At 40.8% G+C, this 20,513-nt stretch overlaps 1 protein-coding gene across 8 annotated transcripts in view; it reads left to right on the top strand.

Moving 5' to 3' along the window:
* CEP63 (centrosomal protein 63) overlaps nucleotides 1-20,224 on the top strand; it is a 58,867-nt gene extending 38,643 nt beyond the window's left edge. For 7 of the 8 annotated variants that reach the window (XM_087430538.1, XM_014789430.2, XM_014789425.2 and 4 more), the window contains 6 exons: nucleotides 1,868-1,982; nucleotides 3,091-3,288; nucleotides 5,199-5,285; nucleotides 10,127-10,332; nucleotides 11,156-11,435; nucleotides 13,646-20,224. In XM_087430538.1, coding sequence (XP_087286664.1) covers nucleotides 1,868-1,982; nucleotides 3,091-3,288; nucleotides 5,199-5,285; nucleotides 10,127-10,332; nucleotides 11,156-11,435; nucleotides 13,646-13,804 — 1,045 coding nt within the window. In that variant the 3' untranslated portion in view covers nucleotides 13,805-20,224. The remainder of the gene's footprint in view (nucleotides 1-1,867; nucleotides 1,983-3,090; nucleotides 3,289-5,198; nucleotides 5,286-10,126; nucleotides 10,333-11,155; nucleotides 11,436-13,645) is intronic. The other variant, XM_087430539.1, reaches the window with a different exon arrangement.
* The last annotated feature ends 289 nt before the right edge of the window (nucleotides 20,225-20,513 follow it).

The following is a 20,513-nucleotide window of genomic DNA, read 5'->3' as shown; positions in this document are numbered from 1 at the left end:
ACACACACAGTTTTTGCTTTATTTCTTTTTCACTTTGGAATACTTAAGATACTCTTGATTATCGTTACTGAGGTATATATTCACACTTAGGATTGAATAAAATGAAGCTTATTATTCCTTTTTGACATTAGAACTAAAATTACGTTTTTATCGTAGATCTTCCATTGATTGGCTTTTTAGTAAACTTTTACATGTATGTATGTTTTGTGCTGTACGTGTATGTACTGTGCTCTCATTAGGCTCTGAAGACATGCCTCTTGTTTCTGATTTCCAGTGTGACCTTGGACACCTTAGCTTCCTTAGGCCCCCATTTTCCCATCTGTAGATAGGACAAGATTATCTCTGATTTTTCTTCTCTCTCTCGTTATTTGACACATTATAATCACATAGTAAGTACCAAATAAATGAACATTCTAGGATTTTTAGAAATAGGTAATATTGGAATAAAGGTATACAAACACCAGTGTTCAGTAATAAAACAATGGCTTTAAAAAATTATTTTTTTTGTATCAAAAGGCAAGTAGAGGGGCTGGCCCGGTTGGTGCAAGCGGTTAAGTGCGCACGCTCTGCTGCGGCGGCCCGGGGTTCACCGGTTCGGATCCCGGGCACGCACTGACGTACCGCTTGTCAAGCCATGCTGTGACGGCGTCCCATATAAAGTGGAGGAAGATGGTCACAGATGTTAGCCCACGGCCAGTCTTCCTCAGCAAAAAGAGGAGGATTGGCAGATGTTAGCTGAGGGCCGATCTTCCTCACCAAAAAAAAAAAAAAAGGCAAGTAGAAAAAGGAACCCTTTTAGACAGTTTGTGTTGTTCAGTTTGAACAAAGTGTTCCTTAAAACAGGAAGTGGAAGAATTTAAATAATTGTGTTTGTGTTGTTGTATTACAAAGATGGTATTTTTGAATGATAGCTTACCTGGTGAGTTGACTATGTTGGTAAAACTGTCTAGGTGGTTAGTAAGCATTTATTGAACAGTCTAGAACCGGAGGATATAGGGGCTGAGGGAATGATAGGCAAGGTTGGAGGGAGATAAGACGTAAAAGACCTTATGTTAATCATAGAATTTGTAGTTTGAGAGACAAAATATACACATTACAAGGCCTGAGAGCAATTTAAAGTAGAAAATTCTAGGAAATTTGTACATTCAAGCTGTATAAATTAAAAATAAACTCTATTTAAGATGATTAGGGGGATGAGGGTCGGGGTGGTTGTGTCAGGTGAATGCTGATCTGATTCTTGAAAGGGTGTTGACCATCCACTGCCAGGTGGGAGGGGAAGGTGCTGTGTGTTCAAGGGGTTGGTGTATGAAGAGACAAGAAGTCAGGCATAGCAAATGGCACATGGCAGACAGAAAAGCCTATCGATTTGGAAGCAAAAGGTTTTATTAGTAGAAATGAGCAGTGAGATAAGAGAGGTGTGGTGCCCCTGAGGTTCTTCTATCTGGTGAGAGATTGATTCTTAAGTAAGGGTGACAAGTTGGAAACTCTTTAAAGAAGATTATTCTGGCAGCTGTGTGTAGGGTGGAATTGTAATTAAGTCTAGTAAAGATTGAGATTATGATGGCAGCTCCCGTACAACTAGAGAGAAAAATTAGCTAAATTGCTGTAATCTTTAGAATTTGGTGACCAGTTAAATTTTAAAGGGAAGGAATGATGATAGGTAAACACAGAAATCAAAGGTAACTTCAAAATTTGAATCGAATTTAGCTGCCTCTAATAAGGAAATTGGAAATGAGCTTTAATTTGGGGTGAGAGGTGGTGTCTAAGATATTTCTTGGACATCAAGAAGGTAAGTTAGATAATTCCATTTGTGGGTTTCAGGGTTTTTGTTTTGCTTTAAATCTGTGATCCTATTTTTGTCATACAGCTTGGAATCTGTGAGTGCAGCATGTAAACAGCTGAGCCAAGAACTAATGGAAAAATATGAAGAATTGAAGAAGATGGAGGTGTATAACAATGAGTACAGAGCAGAGATTAAGAAGGTAAAAATCTGCATGCCTGGGATCACAAAGTTGTATGTGTTTATGGACTGAGCTGTGGACTGGGAGGTTATAGGAGTTATTTTTAATGACAGAAATATGTAGACCAAAGGGCCACTTGATATTCAGGAGGAGACGAGCACCTGGAATGTTCTTAGGGAAAGTGTCTTTCTTGGTCATCCTCAGTGATGCCATATTAATATTTTCAAGATAATTGAAGCTTTCCCCCTTGAACTCTAAAACTTTATTTTAGACGTGTTTTGATGAAAAGCTTTCTAAAAGGTGTATACTTTCTTGCTTGCAAAAAGATATTATATGAGCTGGCATTGGCTAAAGATGGTTATGGCTGTGTATCCTCTTCTGTGCTGTGGTCTAATTAATACTCTCATTGGCTGCAGAGCTGTTCGTCTCTACATTGTGGGCCCTGGCTGTCCTGTGTGTTGACTCCTATTTTTTTAATCACTTCTTTGAGATTGCTTCTAGCCCCTTTCTTCTTCTTATCTTTCTGTTATGTTGTGTGGATCAGGAAACCATATAAGCAAAATTTTTAGACTTGCAACTAAAAAAAGAATGAAAGTCACAGGTGCTGTTCTCTAAATGATGTGTGCATGGACTTTGATACTGGTTCTTAGCATTTGGATAACCCATCTCTCACTGTTTTGAGATCTAATAAATGATTGTGGGTATAACCATCTGACCTTCAGCACAGGTATGCAACTTGGTAAATTGCTAATTTTCCGCAGATTTAATCTAGAAAAAAATTCATTGTCTTGAGGTAAGGTAAACATTACCTTATTATTTTAACTATTAATATATTTTTTTATTTATTTTTTATTTTTTTAATTTTATTTATTTATTTATTTTTTCCCCCAAAGCCCCAGTAGATAGTTGTATGTCATAGTTGCACATCCTTCTAGTTGCTGTATGTGGGACGTGGCCTCAGCATGGCTGGAGAAGCCGTGCATCAGTGCGCGCCCGGGATCCGAACCCGGGCCGCCAGCAGCGGAGCGCGCGCACTCAACCGCTAAGCCACCGGGCTGGCCCTTAATATATTTTTTTATTGACATGCTTTCTCTTAATTTTTCATGCTTTCCTTTCTGTTTCTTTGTAGCTGAAAGATCAGATTTTGCAGACTGAACAGAGTTATAGTTCTGCGCTAGAAGGAATGAAGATGGAGATCTCACAGCTCACTCGAGAGTTACATCAGCGAGATATCACTATTGCTTCCACCAAAAGTTCTTCCTCTGACATGGAAAAGCGACTCAAAGCAGAGCTACAAAAGGCAGAGGAAAAAGCAGTAGAGCATAAGGTGAAGCTTGAACAAAAACTCTTCTTATTTGAAGTTTGTTTTTGAAGATTGAATTTATTTAAAATATAATTTCCATAGTATTTAATTCAGTAAATTTTTATTAGACACCTGCTTTGGGCTCAGAGTATGCTGGTTAACAAGCGTTCTAGTGAGGCTTGATGGGGAGGTGAGAGTAGATATAGACACGTAAAGAGACTATTTCTGTGGTGTATGGTGAGAGAGGGACATGTTCTTTGTGATAGACTAGAGTACCAGGGGCAAGTGGCCGAGATGAGACAGGAAAGCAGGGACTAGCTCCTGAGGGGCCCTGTCAACCACATGGAGGAGTTTAGTGTTGTCTTCAGGTCAGTAGAGAATAGCTTTAAGCAGGGTAAAAGGTCTCTGTGGTTGTCACATGAGGAAGAAGCAGGGACACAAAGAGACCACTCAGGTGCTGTTTCGGCAGTAAGATGGTGGCCTGAGGCGGGGGCAAGGGTGGTAGAGGGAAATGGATGAATTCTGGAGATATTTGGCTGGTAAAATTGACTGGACTTTGTGTTTGGTTTGATAGAGAGAAGAAGTTAGAGTTAAGGAAGGATGTCACTCAATGCCAGTTTGGGCAACTGAGTGGAAAGTGATGCTCTTTAGTGAAATAGAGAAAAGATAGGGAGCAGGTTTAGGGAGGATGAGGAATTTGTATGAAAAGTACACAAAATAGGGAAGCTGGTGGAGGGGACATTGGTTTGAGATAAAGATATTTCATATGGAAATATCTAATAGTCAATTCCACAGACGGCCTGGAGTTCGAGATTAAAATCAGGGTAAGACATTGAGCTCGAAGTCTTTGCTTGAAGTTGGCATTTGAAACAGCCTGAGGGGCTTAGAGATTATATGAGAAAGCGTAGAATATGAAGAGCAGAGACTTGAACCAAACTTAGGATACTACTCATTTAGGGTAAAAAGGTGTTGGAGTGGAGCTGAAAAAAAAAAGTAGCAATAAGGAAAGAAACAAGATAGTTTTCACTTAGGAAGCAGGAAGCCAAGAAGGCAGGAATCTCTTCAAGTAGGAATTGTCAAGCAAAAAGGCCAAGGAGAGAGCTAGCCCTCATGGCCTAGTGGTTAAAGTTCAGCACGCTCTGCTTTGCCAGCCTGGGTTCACTTCCAGGTCGTGGAACCACACCACCTGTCTGTCAGTTGCCATTCTGTGGCAGTGGCTCACATAGAAGAACTAGAATGACCTACAGTTAGGATATACAGCTATGTACTGGGGCTTTGGGGAGGGGAAATAAAGGGAAGATTGGCAACAGATGTTAGCTCAGGGTGAATCTTTTCCCTGAAGACCAAAGCTAAGGAGAATGAGGACTGAAAATAAGTTACTGTATTGTGAAAGGAGTACAATTCTCATGATGTTGGAGGTAGAAGCCAGGTTAGAAGAGGTTAACCAGGAGAGTGATTCGGGATTTACCAGTGAACTGATTCATCTTCTTAGAATAATAGTTTAATTACATGTCTGTTAATTCATCTTGAAACATCTTTTTTTTTTTTTTTTTTGTGAGGAAGATCAGCCCTGAGCTAACATCTGCCAATCCTTCCTCTTTTTGCTGAGGAAAGACTGGCCCTGGGCTAACATCCATGCCCGTCTTCCTCCGCTTTGTATGGGACGCCACCACAGCATGGTTTGCCAAGCAGTGCGTCAGTGCACGCCTGGGATCCGAACCGGTGAACCCCGGGCTGCCTCAGCGGAGCGCACTCACTTAACCGCCTGCGCCACCGGGCCGGCCCCTTGAAACACCTTTTTAAAAAATCCTTTTAGAAAATATTTGTGTATGTATCAATGAAGAATGTAACTTTGCCTAATGAAATTACATGTGCAAAAATTTTGTAAGATGCATTTGATTTATTTGTTATGTTTTTTCTGCTTTTCCCCTCAGGAGATTTTGGATCAGCTGGAGTCAGTCAAGTTAGAAAATCGTCATCTTTCTGAAATGGTGATGAAATTGAAATTGGGTTTACATGAGGTACGTAAATGGAAACTTAAGTTTTTCTACTATCCAGGCCTTTAAAAGAATCACTTTGTAAATATTGATATTGTAAAGAGAGAATTCAGATCAAACTATGGAATGATCCTTTTGCAGAAACTTTCAAATAAAACGAAGTCAAGACAATGATAGAAGTGAGCAAAATATGATTCTCTGCTCCAGCAATTGGAGGATATTTTTTATATCATGTATGTGATAAAATACATGTACAGTCTGTGTTCTTAATAGGGAGAATGTATTTAAGGGCTTAGCATAGTGCCTGGCATTTAGTAAGTACACAATAAATGTTAGATGCTGTTATTGTTATTGTAATTATTATGTTCACAATATCTTTTCATTATAAAGTATATTATCTTTTAAATAATTTAGTTTTAATTATATTTCTATAAAATATAATTCATTTAATCAAATATTCTAGAATCTTTTATGTTCAGAGCATTTTAGTAGATGTTGTAATGTACACAAGGATGAAGAAGATAGGATTCTTGCCCTTAAGAGATTGAGAGTAATCCAATAGGGAGGATGAGAAATGTATACAAGCTTATGTGAAACCAGAGAGCACGTGATTAGCTAACGGTGAGTCATAAACAGTGTCAGTGTTCTTTTAACTATTTTGTTATAAAATTCTTATAATTTGCAAAATGACCCATCTATTCTGACCCATGTTTTCTTTCTTTTTTTTTTTTTTTTTTGTGAGGAAAATCAGCCCTGAGCTAACATCCATGCCAATCCTCCTCTTTTAGCTGAGGAAGACTGGCCCTGAGCTAACATCTGTGCCAATCTTCCTCCACTTTATGTGGGAGGCTGCCACAGCATGGCCTGACAAGCGGTGCGTCGGTGCGCACCTGGGATCTGAACCCCGGGCCGCCAGCAGCGGAGCGTGCCCACTTAACCGCTATGCCACGGGGCCGGCCCCTGACCCATCTTTTCTTCATGTAGGTCAAATGCCCCAAGATAGTAGAAATTCTTTTGTTCTGTACTTCCGGAGATTATGTGTCTCTAAAGATGCACAGGTACGCAATGCCCCTATTTGCTCCCAAGTAGTTCTGATTTCACAATTATGGATTATGGAGGCTGGGATGGGAGAAAGTGCAAATGCTATATGAATACTTTATTTCAACTGAAAGAAAATATAGAGCATGACTTTTATAATCTTTGGGAGGGTAAGATTCTCTTAGCATCATGAAACCATAAAGGGTTTTACAACATAAGGAATTTTACGACGTAAAATTTCTAGATGGCAAAAGACCCCATAAAAAAAGACTTAAAGGGGGGTCGACCCAGTGGCATAGTGGTTAAGTTTGCACGCTCTGCTTCAGCGGCCTGGGGTTTGCAGGTTTGGACCTATGCACTGTTCATCAAGCGATGAATCCCATATATAAAGTAGAGGAGGATTGGCACAGGTGTTAGCTCAGTGACAATCTTCTTCAAGCAAAAAGAGAAGGATTGGCAACAGATGTTAGCTCAGGGCCAATCTTCCTCACCAAAAAAAAAAAAAAAAAACACTTAAGAGGTCAGCCTGGTGGCATAGTGGTTAAGTTCATGTGCTCTGCTTCAGCGGCCCGGGGTTCACAGGTTTGGATCCTGGGTGCAGACCTATGCACCGTTCATCAAGCCATGCTGTGGTGGCATCCCATATACAAAATAGAGGAAGATGGACACACATGTTAGCTCAGGGCTAATCTTCAGCCAAAAGAGGAAGATTGGCAACGGATATTAGCTCAGGGCCCATCTTCCTCACCAAAAAAAAAAACAAAAACAAAAAAAAAGACTTAAGAGATTAAGGGAAAACAATCTATAAACAGACAAAAGATTAATATAAAATACTAATGTATAATGAATTCCTACAAAGATAATAAAAAGATAATCCAGTAGAAAATGGGCAAAGGACATAAGTAGATAATTCATAGAAGTAATACAAAAATCCAGTAAATAAGGAAAGCTGCTCAACCTCCCTAATAGTCAAAACAAAATGAATATTCTTTTGCTAATTAGATTGACAATGATTTTTAAAAACTAATATAGCCAGTGTTGGCGAGGATATAGGGAAACAGCCTCTTTCATGCTCTGTTAATGAGAAAGTGAACTGATATAGCCTTTCTAGAGGACAATTTAGCAAAACCCATCAAACTTGTAAATATATACAGCCTATGGACTCCAGAGTCATGTGCATTTCTGATTTTGATAGTCATTGCTGAATAGTTCTCCAGAAAGTCATATTAGTTTGCTTTCTCAAAGAACCCATACTATAGGAGCAAATGTGCAAAAATGGTCATTTCATTGTTGTTTGCAATAGCCAAAATTTTTTTTATTGATGTCATAATTGTTTATAACATTATGAGATTCCAGTTGTACATTATTATTTGTCAGTCACCATATAAATGCGCTACTTCACCCCTTGTGCCCACCCCCCAACCCCCTTCCCCCTGGTAACCACCATACAGTTCTCTCTGTCCGTGTGTTGGTTTACATTCCATGTACGAGTGAAATCATGTGGTGTTTGTTTTTCTCTCTCTGGCTTATTTCACTTAACATAATACCCTCCAGGTCCAACCATGTTGTTGCAAATGGGACAATTTTGTCTTTTTTTTTTATGGCTGAGTAGTATTCCATTGTATATATGTATACCACGTCTTCTTTATCCTGTCACCTATTGATGGACACTTGGGTTGCTTCCATGTCTTGCCTATAGTGAATAATCCTGCAATGCGCATAGGGGTGCATAAGCCTCCTTGGATTGTTGATTTCAAGTTCTTTGGATAAATACCCGGAAGTGGGATAGCTGGATCATAAGGTATTTCTACTTTTAATTTTTTGAGGAATCTCCATACTGTTTTCCATGGAGGCTGCACCAGTTTGCATTCCCACCAGCACTGAGTGAGGGTTCCTTTTTCTCCACATCCTCTCCAACATTTGTTATTTTTTGTCTTGGTGATTATAGCCATTCTCACGGGTGTAAGGTGATATCTTAGTGTAGTTTTGATTTGCATTTCCGTGATGATTAGTGATGTTGAACATCTTTTCATATGCCTTTTAGCCATCTGTATATCTTCCTTGGAAAAATGGCTGTTCATATCCTCTGCCCATTTTTTGATTGGGTTATTTGTTTTTCTGTTGTTCAGTTGTGCGAGTTTTTTATATATTATGCAGATTAACCCCTTGTCAGATTCATGATTTGCAAATATCTTCTCCCAGCTGGTAGGTTGTCTTTTCATTTTGATCCTGGTTTCGTTTAATAGCCAAAATTTTGAAATAAACTAAATGTTAATCTGTAGAGGGATGGTTAATTTGTTGCTTTCTATACTATGAAATATTGTGCTGTAATTTAAGGTGGCAGATGAAAGTATGCATCTAATCTTGCTCCTTCCCCAGATCCCTCTAAAACTATAATGAAAGGATTTTTTAAAAAGCGCAAACCAACAAGGATGGGAAAAATAGGAGAGGAGACAACAGCTAAACATTTTGTAATGGGGGAAGATGGATGGATAGAAGGATAGAAGGAAGATGACTTTATATGCCGTGGTAAAGCCAATAGTAAGCTAGTAGTGGAGAAAGCCAAGAACCAATCTTATTTACACCACAGAATCTTCAAAAGGCTCAGGATTTGGCAATACCTGACTGAGAGAATCTTATCTTGTGCAGTGATTACCTGTTCATATTTAAGAGTTGGGAACTCTCACGGGTGCGTAAGCTAGACTATGTTCAGAGATTCTGTTTGGCTTAATTTCTTCTGAAACCTCCATCTAACAGTGGTATTACTGTCCTTTCCTTACACAGCCAGATGTGTGCTTGCTGTACAGTTTTTATATTATCTTTCACATTCGTTTATCTGTAATTGTTATTGATAAAATAATAAATCTGAGAAAAATTTAAAAGATACCTAGCAAAGGCAAACATTACCTTTTTTAAAAAGGTATATTTAATGACATCAGACTCTGGCTGGTGAATATCCTGTCAGCAGTTTGAACTTCCTCTGGTTTTGAGTTATACACAGTGTGAATATGATGTACCTATTAAAAATAATTATTAGAAAGTAACTTTTTGCATTTTACCACCTAGGAAGGTAGAATTACTTTTACAAATGAATGTGTGGGTTAAATAACTATTTTAATAAAATTAATTATCTTAATAAAAGCAATAGCTCTGACAACATAAATTATTTCCACATTTAAAAAAATTGACAGTAGTTTACAGTTTAACTCGTATGTACTGCAAATTTTTTCTTTTTTGAGATTTTATTTGGCGGTGACAACTTATAGAAGGATTTTATAACTTATTTTCGCTACTGGAACACAGATAGTTAGGAGGTCGTATTTTAAGTTCATGTTTTTAGGTCAATTTTCTCTGTCAAACCGCTCTCAACCAGCTTATTTTCAGAAAATTCTTTATAGAAAAGACCAAGCTAAACATCAGACTAAACTCAGAAGAAGATTACCATAGTTTCTCAGAATGCTAATGAAAATATTTTGTCATTAGAAAAAAATGGTTCAGACTACTGTTTTTTGAGGTACTGTATTACCAGGAAACGCCTGGAATTGAAGAGCAATAAAATTTATGATCACAGAACTCAGACCAGCTCAGAGTAGTAATTCCCACCTGATACTTGAATGCTGCTTTATCATGTCCCATTTACTGTAAGAAACAGAACGCTTTTCCTCTCTTAGTCTTAAAAGGACCAAAAACAAATCTTCACTTTTTCCAAAGTAAAGCTATAGGTGAACTAATTACAACTAAAAAAAATGTGATTTTTCCACCAGCAGTGTCACATCTCGCAAGTATTCTGATACAAATTACGTGACTTGAATATTCTTTTTTATTAGGCAAAAGAGATTTCACTAGCAGACCTCCAGGAGAATTATATTGAGGCATTAAATAAATTAGTGTCTGAAAATCAACAACTACAGAAAGATTTGATGGATACCAAATCTAAGCTGGAGATTTCTACTCAGATGTGCAAAAAAAACCATGACAGGATCTTTAAACCAACACACAGCAGAGCACCTGAGTTCAAGAATACAGAGTTCAAGTACAATTTCTTCACAGTTTGTTTAAAATGTGTATCATTGTAATATAATTCTCATTTCTTTGAGAATAATTTCTAACTTACAGAAATTAATTCTTCATCAAGGGACTCTATGTTTTATTCTGAAGTACAGTGTGCACTAGTAAACTACTCTATCTGCTGCTATCAGGTTAACAAGTGAAGGGGGTTATGTAGCACTTGGTCAAGCTTTAGTTTAGACACTCAGGGTGTAGGTATATGCCTCCCACCTCCCGAACCCCACTTGCCCTATAAGAAGTAAAAGTTGGCTTTTTATTTTATTTTATTTTATTTTATTTATTTATTTTTTTTTTCAGAAGTTGGCTTTTTATAAGAAGCTTCTTTGGTATTTTTGGTCAATTAATTATAGGCTGTTACCGTAAGAAGTCAGCATTCGGTGAAAAACCTCCTGGCTTCAGCTCTTACTATATGGTTTACATGTTCTCCTACCAAAAGCCTTTGGGGATGCCCTCACGCCTACTCCCACCTCCACCCCCAGATGAAGGGAGGTGCCCTTCCTATGTGCACAGTACTTCCCCTGCCCAGCACTGACCACTCTGGATTACTCTGGCAGCTTGTCTGCCTTGCTGTATTGTAAGTGTGTGAGGGGAGAGGCCTGGCCGTGGGGATTGGATATTTGGGGCCGGAATGAAAAGAACATCTGGTCTGAGTGGGCTGCTCATTTTATAAATTACAGCCTTACTAGTTAGCCTGTTCCTTTATTTTTAAGCGAACTTCGTACAACATTTCTGTTTTAAAAGAGAAAAGTTGCAACAATTTTTGTTTTGTTTTCTAATCTGCTATCCAGGCCAACCCATGGCCAGCACAGACATGATGGAATAAAGACTGACCACTACAAAACAGGCCTTCATTCTCCGAGAGGACAAGCGTCGGATAGTACAGAGCCCGTGTCCAGGGTCCTCAGCCCCCTGAGTCCTCAAATCAGCTCTTGCAGCTCCACCATCTCTTTGCCTTCTAACTTTCTGTGTAAAACTCAGTCTTTGCCTTCAGTGCTAGATACAAATGAAGCCAGTTTTTCTGACACTGTCTCTGAGAGTATAAATGACCACGAAGAGTTTATATCTTCGGTATGGAAACTTTCTGATCTTACTGGTTTATTAAGTTTATTTAGTTTGATTTTATTTTTTATTTTAAGAGTGATGAAGATGATGGGTTTTATTTTTCCTTATTGGTTCTCTATCTTAGGTACCCTTTATTGTTCTCCTGTATTTCTGTCTTACGGTTTTGCTTGAGAAGACATGTTCAGCCACCATTATTTTTCAGAATACATCTTAGTTCTGAAATATAAGTTACAGGCATTCATTTGGTTTTAACCCTAATTATAAATTCCTTTCCTGTGTTTTTCAGAGAGGGTCAATTTTGTGTTGGAATGGTTGGTTCAAGGAATATCTCTGGATGCCAAGATGGTCCTGAGGCATAGACAGTGAAGGAGGAAAAAAGGAACAGCTGGAAAGGGAAAAGGAGATGGATGGGGTGGAGGAAGGAATTGCATCTGACATGTCCAGAGCATGGATTCGATGCCACGTGGTGGTGGCCCTGACGGCAAGGGCTGCCCTTTGACGCTGTGCTGGCCCCTTGTTCCTGCAGCTGCTCTGCAGCCTCTACTGTCTTTTTTGCCTTCTGTACTGAAGCAGTTGCCTTGGGCCGTTCATTCCCATCACCAGTTATATGGTCCTATACCTGTGAAAGTCCAGTATTTTTGACTTTTTAATGTGCCAAAAAGTCCATGGAAAGGTTTTCTTTTTGTTTTCACAATGTAATTCTGAAGTCCAAAAAAGTCCTGAAAACTAACTTTCTTCCTGAGTTTGGCAGCAAAACTTATTTTGCACTAAAGCCTGACCTGGCCTGAACTGACCTGATGTGATGATATGTGTAGACTTTATCACACTTAGCATTTTATTAAAAAAATGTTTTGATTATGGGATGTTACCTCAGACTCCTCTAGGGTAATACAGTTGATCCTCATTAGTCGTGGATTCTGTGTTTGTGAATTTGCCTACTTGCTAAACCGTCTGTAACCCCAGTCAGTAAACGGCACTTGCAGTCATTCGTGGATGTGTGCAGAGCTGCAAAAAACTTGTGTCACTGGACTTGCACTTTCCCAGCTGCGGTCCGCCAGGGTGGCCCTCTGCCCCACCGTTGCAGCTCTCATCCAGAGACAGCCGGAGGATGGAGCTGGTAGGGCAGTGCGGTGCAGTGCAGGAAGCTCAGGCGCTGGGGCCCAGTGAACAGGGTTTGAACCCAAATCTGGCACTGTTAGCGGGGTGGCCTCAGTCAGGTCACTAAACGCTTCTCGACCTTGTTTTCTTTTTTGTAAAATAAAGAAAATGGAATCTACCAGGATGAGTTGTTTTCAGGATGATAATCTATATGAGAAGTGTGTGTATATTTTCCTAGGAGCAATGGTTCTGTGTTCACTCATTCAGCGTTTGAGGTGACTTCATAGAAAATAACTACTGTGAATGAGGGTCGACTGTATGTGGTATATGTCCGTGTTACCTTCCTAAAATCTGAATTCTGAAATACCACTGGCCCCAAGGGCTTCAGATAAGGAACTGGGACTGAAATTTTGGAGGAGGGAAAATACTGATTTTAACTGGTGTCTAATATGTTATAGGTGGATTTTCTGTGCTTTAAAATGAAAGTAACATATTCAGATTTTAAAAGTGAGTATGAAAGAACAGCATTAAGTCTATTCTCTTCTGGATGCAGAAGGATATACAAGTCTAAGTTGAAATAGTCTTCAGACCAATAACCAATACCTTACTTTTATATGACACTTTATACAGCTTGGGTCAGGAAGGGAGAGAGATGTGTTAATTTTTTTTTTTTTTGTGAGGAGGACTAGCCCTGAGCTAACATCCATGCCAATCCTCCTCTTTTTGCTGAGGAATACTGGCCCTGGGCTAACATCCGTGGCCATCTTCCTCCACTTTATATGGGACGCCACCACAGCATTGGCTTGACAAGCAGTGCGTCGGTGTGCGCCCAGGATCCGAACTGCTGAACCCTGGGCCGCCACAGCGGAGCGCGCGCACTTAACCGCTTGCGCCACCGGGCCGGCCCTGAGATGTGTTAATTTTTGCAGAACTTTTTTTTTTTTTTTTTTTTTTAACTATTCTTGTCATTAGGATAAAAACAAAGAAATATCTCTTCAGAGGAAAACGTATTTTTAAAAAGTCACTTTTTGTTATTGCTAGTTAGAAAGTATCATGAATAATGTGTCTTACAAATATACTATTCAACTTACGTATGTCAAAATTTGTTTCTTTTCCAGTGTGCCTTGCCCGTATCTCCCCTTGGGTCAATAGCTACAAGGTTTTTGGAAGAGGAGGAACTGAGGTCCCATCATATTCTAGAGCGGCTGGATGCCCACATTGAAGAACTGAAAAGAGAGAGTGAAAAGACGGTGAAACAATTCACAGCCCTAAAGTAGCCTCTCCAGAATCACAAACTTGGAAATAAAAATAAACAACACAGAGCTACTGTCATCTGAAGTAGTGCCTCTTTAAAAACAGGAATGCATAAAAATCGCCCAGGTGAGACATACTAAAGCCGTTATGAAGAAATCTGAAAAGCTGTTACTTCTTTAAGGCATTTTCACTGCACTGGTTTATTTGAAGGACTTTTTCCAGCAATAACTTGGAAGAATAAACCACTTTGCTAGACTTTTTTTCTCATATTAATATCTATTATCATAAAATAATACTTTCCTTTGCTGACTTAAATGTGAAAAACTATAGACTAATTAAAATAAAGATTTTTATGATACATGATGAAAATAAAGTAACTATAGGAACTTCCTATAAGGGAAATACGTAGTAGAAGTATGGATTTGAGTCAAACTGATCTGGACTGATATACTGGTTTTGCTACTTACTAGCCAATTGGGCTGGTACTGTGCAAAGTCGGGCTGGAAGTGTATAAAGGGGCTAGAGAACTTTGACCTGAAGCCCTCTTTTACTCAAACGCAAGTGTAAGAGAGAGGTAGAGGGGGTGACAGCGGCTGGTTTTAGTGTGTGGTGCCTGTGGAACATCCATGGAGATGTTTGGCAACTGCATTTCTGGAGAGAGGTTTAAGGGAGAGATCAGAGTGCAGGAGGCCTTTGAAACCATGGCGAGTTGATAAGATCCACCTGATGAGATCTCCTGAGAAGAGTGTGGAGAGAGAGAGAGAAGAGCAGAATGCAGGGCTTGGGGCCCTGAAGGATGCCAGTGTATGGAAATAGATCCGCAGAGGAGCTAGAATGTGCAACTGGAGACAAGAAGGTAAAGTGGACTGTACTTGCCAGGTCAAGGATGTGGCTCCCGTGATTCTCCCCTCTCAATGGATCTTTCCTATCAGCATACAGGCACCCTGTTATTTCTCCTTTCCTTAAAGCAAAACAAAACCTCAAGTCCATATGCTCTCTAGCTACTGCACCATGTATTTGCTCCCCTTCACCCAAACGTTTCTGGCAAGACTTGTCTGCAGTGACGGTTTCCACTTCCTCACCTCCCATTCTCTTAACCCTCTCCCACCCCACTTCTATCCCCACCTGTAAAACTGCTCTCTTGCTTCTGAGGTCACCACTGACCTAATTAGTCCCTGAGCATCATTTCATTTCACACACTTGGCCTCTCCCTCTAACTCTCTTGGCTTCTATGACCTGACTTTCCTGGTTTCCCACCTATCTCACTGGCACTCCATCTCATTCTGCTTTTCTGGCTTTTCGTCTTCTAAAGACCTCCCCTAGGGCTTTGATGTGGGTTTTCTCAGTCAACATACTCTTCCCTAGAATGTTCCATTTGATTCTCAAGCTTTTAGTCCCATCTAAAGGCCAGTGACCCCTACATTCAAAACTAATCTTCACCTCTCCCCAGAGCTGCTGTCTTAGATACCTAACTGCTTATGGAATATCTTCACTTGAATGTCTGATAAGCATTGTATGTTGAACATTTCCGGGAGAGAACTGTTGATTCTCCTGCTAAGATTCCATGTCAGGACAGCATCATGTTTGCCAGTTGCTAGGAGTTATCCTTAATTCCTTCCTTACCCATACCTCTACACCCAAGCCATTGGGAGGACCTGTCAGTTCTGCCTCCAAAATCCATGTCAGACCCAACCATTTCTCTCCGTCTCCACTGTTGCCACCCTGATCCAGTCTAAGCCGACTCTCACCTAGATTCCGGAAGTAGCCTCCTAACTGGTGTTACTCCTACTCCTGACCCCAATAATTCATTCTCCTCAGTGCCTCCAGAGTTATCCTTTAGAAATGTAAATGAAACAGTGTCACCACTACTTCCCTTTATTAAAACCCTTCAAAGTCTTCTTCACTCAGAATAAATCTGAATTGCTTACCGTAGCCTCCAAGGCCCTCTGTAATCTGGGCCTGTCTCCATCACCACTGCATCCTCTTTCTTTCATTGTGCTCCAGCCACGCGGGCCTCCCTTCGGTTTCTTGAGTTGCCACCAGCTTTAACTGGTCAGGGTCGTTGCGCTTGCTCTTTACCTGGAATCCCTTTCTCCCACCTCACCCGTGACTGGTGTTTTCTCCTCTCTCAGGTCTACACTCAAACGTCCCCTCTGGAGAAAGCCTTCCCTGACTGCTGCTTCCAAAACCTTCTCCCTGTTTCTCTAGCTCACTGTCCTGAGTTATTTCCCTCCTAGTACTCACCACTCTCTGAAGTCATTTGTTACTTGATTTACGTTTTCATTGTCTGTTTCTACTTTTAGAATTAAGCTCCTTGAGGGCCAGGCCTTTGCCTGTCTGGTGTGTGGTGGGGTCCTCGTCACCCAGCAGGAGCCCAGCACTTGGGAGGTGCTCACATAGCTTGAAGTGGTGGATAAATGTCCTCTCTCAGACGCACCAGGTTTTCCCGTCGTGCCTTTGCACATGTGTCCCTTGGGTCGGCCTCCTCTTCCCACACACTTTCACGTGCCCCTATTATCTTGCTTGGCAAAGCTTTCCCACACCCCCTGACCAGACTCAGGGAGGTTTCTCCTCGTTTCTCGCAGCACCCTGTCTGTGCCCCTCTGGAAGCACTGACTACACCGAGCTGTCCTCTTCAAATTCTGTCCCTCCCACTAAACTGAAAACTTTAGAAGCAGGGACTGGGTCCTGCCTAGATCCTCAGTCAGCATGCTGCCTAACTCATGACAGATACTAAGCAAACACTGGATGAAGGAAGCCACTCCCATTCAGAGCTTCATTGTTCTTACCTGTAAATGGAGATAATACCTCATGGGGTTGAGGGGATTTACTGAAAATGTATTTCTGAAAGGGCTTTGCAGACTCTGAAAATACTATTCCCATGTGGATTGGTCTCAGGGGACTTCTGAGTTTCAGACTGTCCCAAGCTTCCACTTAAATATGTAGAGTACAGCCCCTTCTTCTGAAATTTCCTTAGTATGTGTTGACTGGGAGGAACAGTGACGGGCTCTGTAGTCACTGGAGGTACCTAAGGAGTCATGAGGTACCATGTACTTCCTTAAATTTATGCTTTGTTATTTAAAGTTGAAGTAGTTAACTGATTGTCTAAATTGTCAGAACATTTTATAGTAATTTAGTCTCTCAGCTTCATTTTTAAAAAAGATATGCCAAATATTAAAATGTGTCATAACTAAATTTGAGTTAGTGTTTTTTGTGTGTGTGTGAGGAAGATTAGCCCTGAGCTAACATCTGTCGCCAGCCCTCCTCTTTTTGCTGAGGAAGATTGGCCCTGGGCTAACATCCATGCCCATCTTCCTCTATTTTATATGGGATGCTGCCGCAGCATGGCTTTATAGGTGGTGCATCGGTGCGCGCCCAGGATCCGAACCTGCAAATCCTGGGCCCCCAGTGCGGAGCCCGTGCACTTAACTGCTACGCCACTGGGCCGGCCCCGAAGTTTGAGTTAGTTTCTTAATACACATTTTGGAAAATCAGTGATCAGGGTACCCAGGTGAGATGAAGAGATGAGGGGGCTGTAGTCTACTGTTGGTGTTTACAGGTAACGTCTTGTTGGATGAGTTATCTATTCCTCTTGGCCTGGATTCCCAGTGAAGTTTTGTCTGGATTTCTGTGCAGATTTTAGCTGAGGAGGACGAAGCTGAGTTCCCATTGTGGGTGGGGCACTACCTTTCTTTCCATGGAGCCTCATTTGATCTCAACGAGTCTAGGAAGCAGTGGGTGTCATTGTTCCCATGTGACAAGGAGGATTTAAGTGGATTGCCCAGGGTTCCAAAGCCCGGGCTCTTTCTAGCAGAGCCTAAGGGTGGAGAGTGGACTGCAGGCAGATGACCCTGTTCCTAATCTAGCTCTGCCACTTACTAGCTGTGTGACCTTGGGCACGTTCATTAACCTCTCCAACCCTTAGTTTTCTCATCTGTAAAGTGGGGGAAATAAAAATTGTACCTACCTGGTAGGGTTTTTGTGAAGATTAAATTAACATGTGTAAAGCACTTAGAACAGGGCCCAGCCTAGTGAGCTCTATCAAAGTACCTTGTTGACTAGACAAAATACAACACTGTGTTTCTGTTAGGTCTACGTAACTCCAAAAAATTCTACCTTCCCTCTAATACACAGACATATAACACCTGGTAGACGATAGGCGATGGTTATCTGTTTGCAAAACACCCTTGAGCCCAGTACCTAAAAGTTACAGGTGAGAAAAAGAACTGTGTCTGTGACTGAGAACATACGTTAAACAAACAGTTGTTGTGAACGGCACTCAAGTACAGCATGGCAAGGTTAGGAAAAGAAATTTGTTTACTTGTTCTAAAAGCGCTCTGAGATAGCATACAAGAATGCATCAAAAAGAAACAAACAGTGGAATCAGGGCAAAGGGAAAATGAAGGCAGTAAATGTTGATTCGCAAACAAACGTCTCGTCCAGTCCGGTCACTAGAGGCAGGCAGCAGCATTACCTCTGAGCTGCTTAAGGGCAAAAGCAGAGAAGAAAACATTACTTAAAAGCTTTATGGTGCCCACAAGATCAAAACAGACTGTGGCTTCAAGAGAAGCACATCTTTTCCTGAGTGTGTGTATGAGCGTCTGGCTAGGTGTACGAGCATAAGGAGAGGTCCTACAGCATTTGGTAACTGATAATAATGAGAGAACCTGTCCAGCTTCCTCACAGTGGCCTTCAGTGCAGCTGATGGCATAAGGCTGAAGTGCAATTCAGAAGAACCAGTTCTGAGGTGGTCCCAAACATGGTGGTGTAAAGCTCTCGTGGCCTGGCTTGATCAAGGGAAAATGTAGAGGAATGATGGACTGCAGGCGTTTAAAGCAATCTTCTATACAAGCTGTTTCACTACAATGCAATTTCGATAATTCAAATAGTTCACTCTTTTTTTCTCTGTGGGAACCTAGAATTTGGGAATTTTATGTTGCCGATGAAGACCAGGTTTGAGTGATTTGACAATCCAATCAGAAGTAAGTTTATACACCTCTTATGAAAAGAAAGAACCTGATCAAGGCAATGCTTGAATGGTGGAAGGTCCAGGAACTCCCTAATAATAAATGCAAAATATATAAATATGCATATGTATAGTTTTCTGTGGCAGAGGGTCCATAGTTTTCATCAGACTCTCAAAGATATCTGTGAACCAAAAAGATTAAGAACCACAACTTTGGGCCAGCCCGGTGGCGCAAGCGGTTAAGTGCGCGCGCTCCGCTGCAGCGGCCCAGGGTTTGCCGGTTCGGATCCCAGGCGCACACCAACGCACCGCTTGTCAAGCCATGCTGTGGCGGCGTCCCATATAAAGTGGAGGAAGATGGGCACAGATGTTAGCCCAGGGCCAGTCTTCCTCAGCGAAAAGAGGAGGACTGGCAGATGTTAGCTTAGGGCTGATCTTCTTCACAAAAAAAATAAAAGAACCACAACTTTAGGGACTGGAATTCTCCCAGAATGGTGTTCTGTTTCCTGGGGAGAGATACAAAATTGGAGGAGCCCAATCAATTCCTATTGGGGCTGAGTTTTAAGTGCAGTTGAATAGTCATTAAAAATTCAAGATTTTCAATAATAAAAAAAAGACAACCCAATTTAAAAGTGGGCTAAGGATCTGAATAGACATTTCTCTAAAGAAGATATACAAACGGCTAATAAGCACATGAAAAGATGCTCTACATCATTAATCGTCAGGGAAATGCAACTCAAAACCACGTGAGATACCACTTCACACCCACTGTAATAAAAAAGTAGGCAATAAGTGTTGATGAAGATGTGGAGAAATGGGAACACTCATACATTGCTGATGGGAATTTAAAATGTTGTGGTCACTTTGGAAAACATTTTGACATTTCCTCAGAAAATTAAACTTAAGAGTTACCATATTACCCAGCAATACTGTTCCTAACTATATACCGAAAGTCGATGAAAACATATGTCCATGCAAAAAGTTGCACGAGAATGTTCATAGCAGCATTATTCATAATAGCCCCAAAGTGGAAACAACCTAAATATCCATCAACTAATGAATGGATGAACAAAATGTGGTCTATCCATACAATGGAATATTATCTGGGAATAAAAAGGAATGAAATACTGATGCTACAACACGGATGAACCTCGAAAACATGATGCTAAGGGAAGGAAGCCAGTCACAAAAGACTACATACGTATGGTTCCATTTATATGAAATGTCCACGATAGGCAAATCTGTGCAGATGGGAAGGAGGTGGGTGGCTGCCTAGGGCTGGAGGGTACGGGCGGATTGGAGAGTGAAGACTAAAGGCTACGGGGTTTCTTTTTGCGTTGATGAAAATGTTTTAAAATTGACTGTGGTGATGGGCACAACTCTGAAAATAACACAACTAAAAATCGTTGAATTGTATAATTTAAATGGGTGAATTATATGGTATGTGAATTATATCTTAATAAAGCTGTTACCAAAAAAAGCCTCTGATGCATAGCAACGCCTAAAAAAATTCAAGTTTATATTCAGAAAACATCACAGCACATGCTATTGTAAAGTTTCATATTTTCCACTCTCAGCGCACAATCAGGAGTACGAGTGGTACCCCTCTTTGGAGAGTGGGTGATCAAGCTCTGAATAATTGCTCATGGGTGGGGTTGTTCTGTACCAAGAAGACGTGGGGAAGGGCTTTGTGGGCAGTCAGGCACACTGCAGGGTTCCTGTTCTCCCTCCAGTGGAGCACGGTCTTGTCCTGCCCTCGAGGGAAG

This window comes from Ceratotherium simum, chromosome 5 (genome assembly GCF_057802395.1).
Source record: "Ceratotherium simum simum isolate JZ-2026a chromosome 5, ASM5780239v1, whole genome shotgun sequence".
Classification (NCBI taxonomy): Eukaryota; Metazoa; Chordata; class Mammalia; order Perissodactyla; family Rhinocerotidae; genus Ceratotherium; species Ceratotherium simum.
The sequence above is the reverse complement of the archived record's forward strand: the minus strand, read 5'-3'. Positions and strand labels throughout refer to the sequence as shown.